The 13,533-nt window shown below is 28.7% G+C and overlaps 2 protein-coding genes across 2 annotated transcripts; both read left to right on the top strand.

Annotated features, from left to right (window-relative positions):
- The first annotated feature begins 8,148 nt into the window (after positions 1–8,148).
- Positions 8,149–10,153, top strand: LOC132943135 (zinc finger MYM-type protein 1-like). Its single transcript, XM_061011975.1, has 2 exons — positions 8,149–8,989; positions 9,087–10,153. Exons 1-2 carry the CDS (start codon positions 8,149–8,151, stop codon positions 10,151–10,153), a joined length of 1,908 nt encoding a protein of 635 aa, XP_060867958.1.
- Positions 10,154–10,652: 499 nt separating this feature from the next.
- LOC132943131 (uncharacterized) lies at positions 10,653–12,133 on the top strand. Its single transcript, XM_061011961.1, has 4 exons — positions 10,653–10,792; positions 11,271–11,438; positions 11,511–11,655; positions 12,020–12,133. Exons 1-4 carry the CDS (start codon positions 10,653–10,655, stop codon positions 12,131–12,133), a joined length of 567 nt encoding a protein of 188 aa, XP_060867944.1.
- The last annotated feature ends 1,400 nt before the right edge of the window (positions 12,134–13,533 follow it).

Here is a 13,533-nt window from a genome sequence, read left to right as displayed (position 1 = left end):
TGCTACAGTCTCAAAATAATTCTGATTTTTCGGTCTTATTCTGTCTTCAAAATAAACTTCGTCGTCGCTACCAAATAAAAATTCATAGTCGGACTCGGACGATGAAGAGGACGAGGAGTCGAAAAATTCCAAATCCATCTCAAAATGTCAATCAATAAATAAAATAAAAATATAAAATAGTATTTTAAGCTAACTGTCAAAACAATATAACATTATCACAATAATTAATATTTTGCATTGTACGCATGCGCGAAACATTAGACTAAACGAATAACTCGCAACAGAAAATTATTGTTTCCAACAAGTCGATAACATGTTGCAGCACTGATGGAACAGAAAACATTTTGTTGGATGTTTTAAATTTGCTCTGCTGGAACACGTTTTTGACATTGCGCATGCGCTGAACGTTTGCAACCACTTGCAACACTATGCTGGAACAAACCTAATATTGTTGTAACGAACCCAATAATATACATAGGTACTATATTATTGCTATCGTTTCGCCTTAAGGTATATTAGACAACATCAAAGAATATATAAAGAATAGTATATAATTTAAATCAGTGTCAAAAATCTAATTAAAATACAACAAGAAAGCAACGCAACCTTGTGTTTACATTCTAATGGGGATGAACAACCTCACCTTAACATAATAAGAAAGTAATCAATGATTAGTCATACACGAGTAGGTTCAAACACAATAAGAAAGGGGGTGAAAATATACGATCAGGTGGCCGAGCACACATGATTAATATTTAGAATACAGTAGGTAAACCGTAGTACATATTTTTAAACAACTATATAAAAAAGCTGACAGTAGAAATATGAACCATATCATAATCATGTGAATATAATATATATAAATTAATTTTATTATATATATTATATATATATAAATAACGCATAGTATCTGAATATTAACTGATGGCATATAACATATATGATAAAGATAATAATGGGACATGATTCTCGGAATAGCCAGGCGTAGGAATAAATAGATAATATTATGAATCACGTCCTGTGAAGTCCACAGATATATCAATAGACTAGGGGGAAGTAGGAGAGCAGGAGGCCCTATAAAACCAGACCCGAAACGGCCTGTAGAATAGACGTGTTTTACCATCGTACATGCGAGCACTTTCGCGAGACACAGTATAACAATTTTGTCAATTTGGACTAAGAGTGTTTTATGAAGAACAAATTTTAAATATACAACTTAAACTTTTCAACAAAGTCTAATTATTTAATAACCTACCTAAGAAATCTTCTACCAATGGTCTTGCTACCTGCAACTTATAAGCTATAGTCGGGGACACGAAAAGTGGCGTGTGACCGACGCGATCCAAGCGGTTAAATCGTCTAATGGGTTCTTAAACGGACAATACTAATTGCCGCGCTTTTTTAAAAATATTTACATATTATCTATAATAATAAAAACCAAAACAACAAAATCGTACTATTAATATAAAAAATTTTATTTAAAAACATCTTATCATTTTATATGCTTATGTTATATATTTACAAAATGTTACGCTGCGCGCGCGAAATACGCCGCATGCGCCACATGTTGAGAACCACCGACCGCAGGCCGGGTGTGGGTTGGGGTACAGTCGAGGTCACACGCCACTTTTCTTGTCCCCGACTATAAGCTAGTTTATAACATTGTGATAAATAAAACATAATATTTATATAGTATCAAAACTTTTTAATATTCATAAAGTAGGTAACAAAAAACTAGTATTAATATCAATAAAAAAAAGGTGGATAAGTGGATGTCGCTCTGCTGTACAGTAGGTTACAAGTGGGTCACTGTAATGGATGGTGTTAAATTTGAATTCAATGATATAATATCATTGTATAAGAAAAACGATTCTGAGCGAAAACGGTCAGTCAGCCTATGATATTACGAAGTATATTTGATGATATTATTGTGAATAAAGTAATTTATATATAACCTATTTACGTGGAGCCTTGTTTTAAATTTTCAATCCTTAGCCATAAAAGTTAAACATTTTATACATTTTTAACCACAAAATAATTAATAAATTATAAATTTGATTAATGTTGTCAAAATTTGAACTTTAAATGCTTATAAAAAAAAATTGTGCTTATGTATTTTTAATATTTTTTAACTTCTATTAGAATGATATATCAGGAGCCTTATATTTTCACGCTTTTTTGCCCAGCAAATAAAATTTAATTGATATTTATAGAAAAAAAAAACTAAGAAAATTGAAAACTGACAACGTCCGTAAACAGCTCAAAAAGAGTCAAAATATTTTCAAAATTTTATCGTGTATAGAAAATGCTAATATAAACATTCAGTGAAAATTTCAAGTATCTACAGTCATTCGTTTTTTAATTACAATAAAATAAGAAAATTGTTACATGAGAAATCGAGTGAATATCAAATGTTGTAAAAATATAAATTTTAGAAGCTCATAAAAATTTAATTTAAGTTTCTTGTAGACATTTTTTTTTTGATAAAGGTAGACAAACTTATGAGTAATCTTATATTACATTTTCAAATCTTAGATTTAAAAAGAAAATTTTTATGAATTCTCAACTCAAAATAGTTTGCTAATTTTCGTGATTTTTCAGTATTTTGTCAAAATTTGAACTTTAAATGCTTATAAATAAAAACTGTGACTAAGGATTTTTAATTTTTTTCATCTGCCTTTGAAACAATAACCTAGGAGCCTTCTATTAAATTTTCAAGCTTTTTTACTCATCAGATAAAATGTTATTGATATTTATAGAAAAAAAAACTAAAAAAATTGAAAACTGACAATGTCCATAAACACTCCAAAAAGCGTCAAAATATTTTGTAAATTTGATGGTGTATAGAAAATGCTAATATAAACATTCAGTCAAAATTTCATGTCCCTACGGTCATTTGTTTTAGAGTTACACCAAAAACCAAAATCTATTTTCTCGAAAACAGATTTTGCGTAAAATTTCCCGTTTTTCCTTAATTTTTCTTTTGTTTTTCACGTCGCTTGTGAAAACTACTGAAATTTTTATTTTTGATCCCCCAAAGTACCAACTAGATTAACTTTCCTATCAGAAAAGTTACTATTGAAGAAAATCCAAGCACTTTTACTGTCCTAAAAAGTGATGACAGACACAAAAAAAAAAAAAATAAAAAAAAAAACACACATCATTGTAAAATCAATACATTCATCGCTTCGCTCAGAATCTAAAAACTAACAACTTTGATAGTACGTGTTTTAAGTGTTTATATAAATTAATTTGAAACTGGTTTTATATTGGTGTCTTTTTTAAAGGCATGTCGAATATAGTTGTCAGTAACCTTGTGGAACGTTTACTCTTCAAGTGGAGATGTCCGGAAACCAGATAAAGCTTCTGAAACATAATAAACACTTACATTAGGATAAAGTTATTTTCAATTTTTAATTTCTAATGATATTTCAGAATATGAAAACGAACTAGTGAAGTATAAATAAGAATGATTAAATAAACATTACTCAACTCACCATACATAACTGAATATAATTTTAGGCCTATAAAGGATCGTTTAGTTTTCCCTTTATAATTAAATAAAGCTAAAATGTGATATTCAAAACAAGAATCAAATGTATGCCTTATCGCTGTACTAAATGTAGATGTGTTTGATACTTATATATAAGGATATGATTTCTGTAAACATACAAATCAAAACATAATTATTTGTAACGAACCAACTACTTCAGCTCAATAATGGAAGCATTTTGAAATAAATAACAAGTTGAATGTATGAGTTATGTATATTTATTTGTAATTTAAACGTAAATATTCTAAGTACGAATTAATTAACTAATAACTTTGGTAAACGAGATGTGACTTAATAATTGACTTGGTGGTTTCTTTTCTGGTGCTCGTCTGATGGACACTTGTCCATCGACGTACCTCGTTGGGTATTCCTAATAGCTCCCTACTATGGCATTTTAGTATAAAAACGGTATATACCTGCGTACTCCTGAGGTCACCTTTAGACGTCATTCGTATAATTATGTTATTTTAGGAGTATATATTTTGTACAAAGTCATGATCTTTTACGCTTATTATATTATTCGTTTTTCCTAGAATATGGATAATGCGTGCATATACTTATCACGTGTTGCGCGGTACCGTTGATGTTATTACTATTAGTCTTGTACTCCTATCGATGTAGGCTTTCCGGGATTACTGATATTACTACTATTAGTTTTATCGATGTATGCCGCCCGGGGTTACGTGCTCCCTGCAGTATTTATGTCTATTATTGAATATATCATTATTATTATTATATACGTAGTCACAGCTCGTTACATACCTATTAAAGGAGCACACAACACAAATAAAAAAATTCTTTAAATTTTTTTAAAATGTTAAATTATTGTAACTATGGCTATATGAAATGATTTTGTGAAGATACGATGTAAAAAAAATATTACTTTAAGAGATATTAATGCCTTGTTTACACGTGACGAGTACTCGGCCGTGTCACTCGTTATGTTGCTCGGTCTAGTACCGGAATTGACCGAGTGAAGCGTTTACACGCATTGTATTTGCTTGGCCGAGTGACTACTCCACTACAAAGATTTTACTGTACCTACTCGGCGTGTCTAAACCGCTAACCGAGTGCAACGTAGTAGTTGTGAATTCGTACACTTGTTATCAACACATTGTTATCTGTCTAATTTGTAAAATTGTTTTACTGTTTATTACTTATTTTTTAACGCATTTAACAAAATGTCAACAAAGTGAGATTGTAAAACCATTATCAAATTTATTGAAGAGTACAAATCGCATGATTGTTTGTGGGATTTTAAATCTTCATCTTACAAAAATAAACATATGCGTGAATCGGCTTATAGAAGTATCGTTACAGCAATGGCAATAGAAGGATTTGGTGTTCCAGAAGTAAAAACAAAAATAAAAAATATTCGCTCCACATATGCTCAGGAAATTAAAAAAATAAAGGAATTTAAGAAATCCGGGAGTGGAGTTGATACTTGTTATGTGTCAAATATACAGTGGCTAAAAGAACTTGAACCAATCTACAAGGATGCAGATTCAAGTTTTATGATAATCTGAAAAATGTAGTCATCTCATTTGATTAATTTCAGATTGCTTGATGCTTTTACAATTTCAATAAGTTCAGCTTCATGCAAATGATAGTTTACAGCCCTAAGAAAAATAAAAACTTTGCTTAGCGTTTCAATAGATCAAGAGAAATTGAAAAATGTGTCAATATTATTGTACATTGAAAAGGATTTAACCAATAAAATTGATACAAATGATCTAATAAATATTTTTGATAAAAGTAAAAAGCGGACAATATTACAATAATTAAATTTTAAAATTAAATGTGAGCTTATGGTTTAATAGTTCATGCATTACATGTGTAATGAAATAATAACAAACTTAATAAACCAGCATAACCATTATTAGTTATGTAATTTTTGAATTAGGATGGAACGGTTTCTGGATATTCTTAACCATAAGATAACATAAAAAGGGCTTCAGCACCCCCAGTTTTTAATTAAAATTACCTCCTTGCTCAACACCTACTATACAGAAGAGCAACTTTATTTGAAAGGTAAGTTCAATAATTATCTGTTCCTAAAATACCCAATATGATTTATATTTCTTTATATTTATAATATTCTGTGCTAATATTGTGATGATTTGATTATTTTCAGCTAATACAGACATGCATTTTCCAAAACAAAAAATATATATACAGTATATAGAATTATAATGTATAAGCCTCGTCCCCAATGTTTAGATACAACATATTTATTTGTTTTGATTCTATTTTATTTTAAACAAATAAAATTAATATATGCTAAATAAGAAAAAAAACAAAAAACAACTTTCATAAATTAATACATTAAAAAAACAAAAAAAAAATAACTAAAATATCAGGTTTTGAGATTAGCTGTTGAATAAAAATTTTCATTCTGCTAATAAATAATAATATCTTAAATAATTACTATAGCTTTCATAAATTAATACATTAAAAAAAAAATAACTAAAATCAGATACTGAATTAAATATTTTAATTTGGCTAATAAATGATAACTTCTTAAATAATTACTAAAATAACAATGCTTATAATTTTAACTTTATGAGTATTATTCAGTTCTTCATTTTAACGACCTTGTTTCTTTACTTTTATCACTACCTCAAAATGGTTTGAATTTTTGTGATTCAGATATAATGCCAATTTATTATAATTTGGTTCTTCTTTTTGGGTTAAAGAACTTGGATACCTTAGCCAGTTGAAAATTCCATTTGAATTTAGGGTAAAAGTATACATATCAGCTTCAAATAAAGCAGCAGTAAAATAAATTTCAATATCAGTTGCCCATGTTGCCAATTTTTTCATTCCACTATTCTGCAAATAATTTTTGATGCCAGAAAATTTATCTACTTTTTCATTATTTACTTGCATGTAATCAACAATTAATTGTCGAATATCTTGATGGTTCACTTGAGTCCCTGTTACACATAATGCGATGCACCTAAAAAAAACAGTTACCATCACCTACTATACTATAGCATTCGAGTGGAGGATGGAGAACTGAATTTCTTGATGTTTTAAAATATTCATTATAGACATAATTTAAACCTAATTTTTTAGATTATTCTCTTTGCCACTTGAGATTTATTGGACGAAAACGAAATATACTACTGGCAGATAACACCGGGATACATTTAACTATTTCAGTATTTGCTTCTTGTTGATCACCTATGTTATAGATTATACTTGAGTTGTCTTCTAGGTCCAAAAATATATTTTGAATACTGTATTTCTTTAACTCTGTTTTAATGATTGTATCGGTGTTGTCTTATAGATCTGAGAATATATCTTGAACACAGTTCTCCTTTAACTCTGTTTTGTTGATTATTTTGGATTTGTCATCTAGTTGTGTATCTATATTTATGACAGATATTTTCTTCATTTGTTATGTAATATTAATTATACTGGTGCTTTTTACCTGATTATCCTCAATTTGTATTTCAGTTTGTTTTCTTTTAAATTGTTTCTTATAAACTTTTTGTTTTGAACTTTTTGCAACATAATATTTTAAGTTAGAAATTGAATGTGTTTTTTTAAATAATTTGCCTTGCATATTTTGTAAAGCCGGATTCTCACGACTGGTGTACTTGTTAAATACGCCAATAATTGTACATTTGGCCAGTGCACGATGAGGGTGTTCACACGACTGGTGTACTTGACAAGTAGGCCAATACTTTAGCCAAGGCCGTATCTGGGGGGGGGGGGGGTCCAGGGTGGCTGGACCCCCCCGAAATTTCTTCAATATTTTACAAATGTTTAAAATAATTATTTATTTTTAATAGGTACCAACATAAAAATATTTTCAGTCAAAAATGACTTAAGCTCCAATTAATCATTGACTGTTTTTAGTTTTATATCATAATATCATATGAAAATATTATAGCGTCTAATAATAATAATCACAGACTTCTATACAAACGCGCGTATTCCATAGAAATCTGACGTCTATGCTAATAATAGATTGTTTATTATTGATGGACAACGACCGCTGTCGATGCCGGTCGGGGGTCACCGAGATTAACAACAACAATATTAGATCTGTGTAAATTATAAATTATATTACTATTTATTATACCACTTTGTCGTCTGCAAGTTTGTGACAAACACGTCGAATCGTTTTCTAAATTCATCACAATGAGTAAACGAGAAAACAAAAATGTACTGTCAAATTATTTTTCTAAACTTCCAAAGGTACGTTATATTATTTCATGTGTTATGTATATTAATAATTTAATTACCAAAATGTTAATTCATAAACTTTATTTTAGACTGATAATGTTCCTATTCTTCTACCATAAATAGACACGCCAGAGCCATCATGTAGTCATTCAACCACATATTTGAAAACAACCGAAAATAATATATTAAATTCGGACGCTGAGCAAATAGTTGAAGACAACGATATTGGCTAATGTTTTGGTAAAAATGTATGTGATGAAATAAAATTTAAATTATTAACTGATCATTGGTCACCAGATGAAAATTACAAATTTCCAATAACTACAAATCTAAAAAAAATTTAAAGTTTCAATTAGGATGGATTAAGCGTTTTCCTTGGGTTGTTTATTCGAGAATTGATGAACAAGGAAGGTGCAGTTTGTAAATATTGTGCGATATTTGGTCGCGAATTTGGTGGCAAAGGCAGTCACCAGAAACTTAATACATTAGTTGTAAAACCTTTTAATAACTGGAAAAAAGCGATTGAAAAATTTAATGAACATAGTAAAACTGAATTTCACAAATCTAATGCCATGCGCGCAGATAATTTTGTAGCTGTTTATTCCAAAAACTGTCAAAATATTATTCAAAAATTAGATTCAGCGCGTGCTATTCAAATTGATCAAAATAGAAAGAGATTAATTCCTATTATTCAAACAATTATTATTTGTGGGCGTCAAGAAATAGCTTTACGCGGTACTAGCGATTACGGACCTCTCTCTTTAGACAATTCTGAACCTACTTACAATGATGGTAACTTCCGAGCATTATTGAGAATGCGCATTTCGTGTGAAGATAAAAATCTAACATATCACATTGAGAATCAAGCGTTAAATGCTTCGTATATAAGTCCTGTGATTCAAAATAATTTTATAAATATATGTGGAAAAATTATACAAGACCAGTTAGTTAACAAAATTAATCAGGCAAAATGTTTTTCTGTATTAGTCGACGAGACAACTGACGTATCGCGTGTTGAACAACTGTCATTGTGTGTACGTTATTTAGACAATAATTTAAATATTGAAAAAAATGAAATCAACAATTATGTATTGAAAGAAGACTTTTTACAATTTGTACCAGTAAATTCTACCACTGGTCAAAATTTGGCCACAGTAATTCTAGTTACTTTAAAAAATCTAGGTATAAAATGTGACTATTTACTTGGCCAAGGCTATGATGGCGCCGCAGCCATGAGTGGTAATTTTAAAGGAGTACAGTCTGTTATAAGAGAAGTACATCCCGCTGCAAAACATTCACCATATTCGAAATTGTATTGGAACAATAAAATCTGTAGGAAATTTTATTAAAATATCGGCTAAACAAACTGAACTATTAAAAAATAAAATAAAAGAATTTCTTCCTCAAACTAAATGGACAAAATTAACTTCCATGTGTGAGACTAGGTGGGTTGAAAATCATGATGGTATGCTTAGATTTTCAGAAATATATAAACCTATTGTTACAACATTAGAAGAACTACAATTATTTGTTGACATTGAAACATCATCTAAAGCTTTGCAGTTATATAAGTGTGTAACAACTAGTGAATTTGTTATAAGTATGATAACTGCGACCACACTTTTTTCTATAACTTTACCATTATGTAAAATATTGCAGTCGGTAAAATGCGATTTAAGCGAAGCAGTAGATCATGTTGAAACTGTTTTAAGTGAAGTGAAAGATATGCGAACAAATATTAATGAAAATTTCAAAAAAATATTCAATAAATCAGAACAATTGTTCATATCCGTGAACGAGGAAGAAAAAATAAAAATACCAAGATTAGTAAGTCGTTCAACAAATAGAATAAATGTGGATACCAAAATTCCTGAAGATTATTTTCGTATTGCAATTGCAATTCCATTCTATGATGATTTCATTAGTCAACTTAATGAACGGTTTTCCAAACACAAGACGATATTATCGTCTTTGTATTTATTAATACCTAAAATGTGTTTGAAATCTCCAATTTTAGAATCAGATTTTAGTTTATATTCAGAGTTTATAAACGTTGACGAATTACCTTCAGAACTAAAATTGTGGAAAAGAAAATGGATAGCTTTCAAAGATGTAGATCGTCCACATACAGCTGTAGAAGCAATAAATTATTGTAATCCTGAAATTTTTGCAAATATTCATTTTTTATTAAAAGTACTAGCTACATTACCAGTTTCTACAGCAACTCCCGAACGATCTTTTTCGACATTAAAACGAGTCAAGACATTTTTAAGAAACTCTACGGGGCAAGAAAGACTAACTGGACTAGCTCTATTAAGTGTCCATAGAGATGTTACGGTTAATCCCGATGAAGTATTAAACCAGTTTGCTCTTCAAAAAGATAGAAACATATTATTAGTTTAAAATAATATGATTTGTATTTTTGCATTTTTTTTTTTTATTTCTTAATTTTATATTTCAAATTTGTATAGTGTAAGGTGACAAAATGTCAAAGTAATTTTGTTTATTTGATTTTTTTATATTTTAATAAAAGAAGATTAAATCTTTTTCTGTCTTATTTTTAACCAAATATCAAAAGTCAAAATCTAAATTCAATAAAATTACAATATACATGTTTTGGACCCCCCACCCCCCGAAAAAAATTTCTAGATACGGCCTTGACTTTAGCACTTGTACAAGTAGCCAAGTACACTGTTCCCACTGCTGGCTGTTAAAGCAAATATTGGTGGTGAGGGGGGGGGGACACTTAAATAATAATATTTTCACTTTTTTGTTTTTGTGAAATTTAAGTTAGAAATTAGTCTAATCCTAATCGTTGTGTGGTAAAGACTTAGGTAACAACTAAATAGTTTATAATTTATTATTGTAATTTAACACAATTTAATAAATAATTTATTGGACTATGATAAGTGAAAATGACAAAGCACTAGTTTGTGCTTCATTTATTGTTATGTGTGGTGAATATTTAAAAAATAAGAAAAAAGTCAAAAGTCCAAAAAAGAGAAGGTGGTGGATGACGGCAATACATCAAAGTCGTAACAAGTAAATTCATTACGTTTTAAATCTTTATAGCTACCAATGTATATATTTGTATATATAAAATAATAGAATATTAAATAGATTCTTTTATTTCATATTCAAAATAAGTTTTACTATTTATATAATAACTGTTTTCAGTTAATTAGTTTTACCTGTATAGTGTATACCTAATATGTATTAATTTATGTACTTACTACTTATACTTACATTTTGTAGGTACTTAATCATTTGCAAAATATGTCCATTTAATACTTAAAAATTATGATAGCATTATAGCAACCATTCAAACAAAAACTATTTTAGAAAATGATTTCCTCGTTTACTACGTAGGTATTACGATTTACGGATCCGCAATATTATATTCCACCTACAGTGTAGCTGCTAACTATATTTTAAATTAAAATAGGAACTTATATAACTTGGATTATAAAACCATTGAAACATATTATTGTTTAATGATTATGATATAATACTTTGATAGGTACAATGCCACAAATCTCATGGAGGACCTAAGACGAGAATCATCTGGTAAATTTGAAAACTTTTGCAGGATGTCAGTCACTGACTTTGAATTTTTACTTAGTAAAATTGAACCAGTAATTAAAAAAAATGATACAATTATGAGGGAAGCAATCCCTGTACAAGAAAGGTTACCACACATTATCATTTTTTTTTTAAATATTTATTATTATCTAACATACTTTAAAATAAATTATTAAAGGTTAGCAGTGACACTCAGGTTTTTGGCTTCTGGTGACAGTTTCAGAAGTTTATCTTACTTATTTAAATTTTCTTCCCAAACTGTTTCCCGATGCGTGTTTGATGTTTGTGACACATTGATAGATGTACTTAAGGATGAAATCAAGGTAAGATTACATGAACGTGTTTAATTTTTAATAATATACGATACATACTGTAATCAGAAAATTATAATCATAAATATCATCAAATACCTATTAAATAAAAAAATTCTTGTCCTCATTATAATTGTCCAAATAAAAATTAAAACTATTAGTTATTACTTGACTTGTTACTAACTTTGAATAACTTAATATTTAATAAATTGCTTTTGTTATTATTTCAAATAAATATAACAAAACTAAAAACAGAGAAATCTTAAATCATTATGTAAATAAAATATAACCTTGAATAAAGAGTAGGTATAATAAAATACTTAAAAATAAAAAAATAAACCTTAACATTACTGATATGCGTGTTGAGTATTACCAGTATTGGATTCATCGGAAGTCATTCCAGATATCGGTGAAATATTCTGAGGATGTTGGAACTGTTGAGCGTAAGAAAAAGAAGATGGTTGGGAATAGTACGAAGATGCTGAATTGATAGAAGTGGGAAAATTATAGGAGTTATATGAAGCAGTCGGAACATTTTGTTGCAGATTTTCCAAATGGTAATTCGGTTAAGAAGTTGTGGGTAGCTGATTTTCAATTTGAAATTTTGTTTTCAAAATTAAAGTATCCATTTCGTGCATAAGTAAATATTGTGTTTTTTCATCAAATTCACTTAATTTTTCACCAAGAAGTTCCCCGTAAAGTTGGCATCGATTTTTTTTTGGTTTATCACAAACAGTTTTCATAATATTGTAGGCATCTTCCATACGCTTTTCAATAACATCAGTAGAAACAAGTTTACGTTTTTTATTATTTTGTCGAGTGGGTGGTGTACAACTTTCCACAGTACTTGGACTGATATCCACATTTTCTTCGACACTACAGTTATCAAACATATCTGCAGATGATGGCATTTCCTCTGGTAAGTCCTAACAAGAAAAAATAAATTGTTGTTTTAAAACTAAAAAGGTGGGCAAGCGGATGTAACTCTGCTGTATAGTAGGTTACAAGTGGGTAACTGTAATGGATGGTACTACATTTGAATTTAATTATTTAATATCATTTTATACGAAAAACGATTCTGAGCGAAGATGGTTAGTCAACCTTTAATATTTTACCGAGTGTATTTGATGATATTATTGTGAATAAAATAATTAATTTTAGTATTATAGGCATTAGTAGTTACTACAGAAGGTTAAATTCATTTTTTCCAAAAAAATTAAATTTGAAAATATCATTGCCTGTATATAAAATATAACAATATTGAATATTATACTCTAAAAGTTTCATATACCAACAAACAATATTTTTAAACTACAAAAAAATAACTAAAATCGTTATTCTTGGTTTTAATATGTAATTTCGTCCAAATTTGAATTTAAAATGTCAGTGAAAAATAACTGTTATTAGGTATACATATATGTATTTATTTTTTAGTTACAGTATAAATTATTTATGAGAATCTTTGTTTTAAATTTTCAATCCTTAATTATAAAAAATTGTGCATTTTATAATTTTTTAATTACAATAGTTAATCATTTTCGAGATTTTTATACATTATGTCAATATTTGAACTTTATATGCTTATAAAAAAAATTGTGCCTTTGTAATTTTAATATTTTTCAAATGCTATTGTAACAATATATCAGGAGGCTTGTGTTAAATTCCTTAATTTTTCATTTGTTTTTCACGGTTTTTTTGGACACTACTGGGAATTTCACCCCCCCCCCCCAAGTACTAACTAGATTCACTTTCCTATCAGAAAAGGTACTGTTGAAGAAAATCTAAGAATTGTTACTGTCATAAAAAGTAACAATAGGCACAAAAAAAAATAATAAAAAAAAAACACACATCATTGTAAAATCAATACATTCATAGCTCCGCTCAGAATCT

Source organism: Metopolophium dirhodum, chromosome 1 (assembly GCF_019925205.1).
Source record: "Metopolophium dirhodum isolate CAU chromosome 1, ASM1992520v1, whole genome shotgun sequence".
In the NCBI taxonomy this organism is placed as follows: domain Eukaryota; kingdom Metazoa; phylum Arthropoda; class Insecta; order Hemiptera; family Aphididae; genus Metopolophium; species Metopolophium dirhodum.
The sequence above is the reverse complement of the archived record's forward strand: the minus strand, read 5'-3'. Positions and strand labels throughout refer to the sequence as shown.

Excerpts from the sequence above, each read along its gene's own strand:
- LOC132943131 (XM_061011961.1), top strand. The coding sequence starts at position 10,653 with ATGATAAGTGAAAATGACAAAGCACTAGTTTGTGCTTCATTTATTGTT. Across the intron at positions 10,793-11,270 it reads ATACATCAAAGTCGTAACAA|GTACAATGCCACAAATCTCA; the intron begins GTAAATTCATTA and ends ATACTTTGATAG. Across the intron at positions 11,656-12,019 it reads TACTTAAGGATGAAATCAAG|TATTGGATTCATCGGAAGTC; the intron begins GTAAGATTACAT and ends GAGTATTACCAG.
- LOC132943135 (XM_061011975.1), top strand. The coding sequence starts at position 8,149 with ATGAACAAGGAAGGTGCAGTTTGTAAATATTGTGCGATATTTGGTCGC. Across the intron at positions 8,990-9,086 it reads TGGCGCCGCAGCCATGAGTG|GAAATTTTATTAAAATATCG; the intron begins GTAATTTTAAAG and ends TAAAATCTGTAG.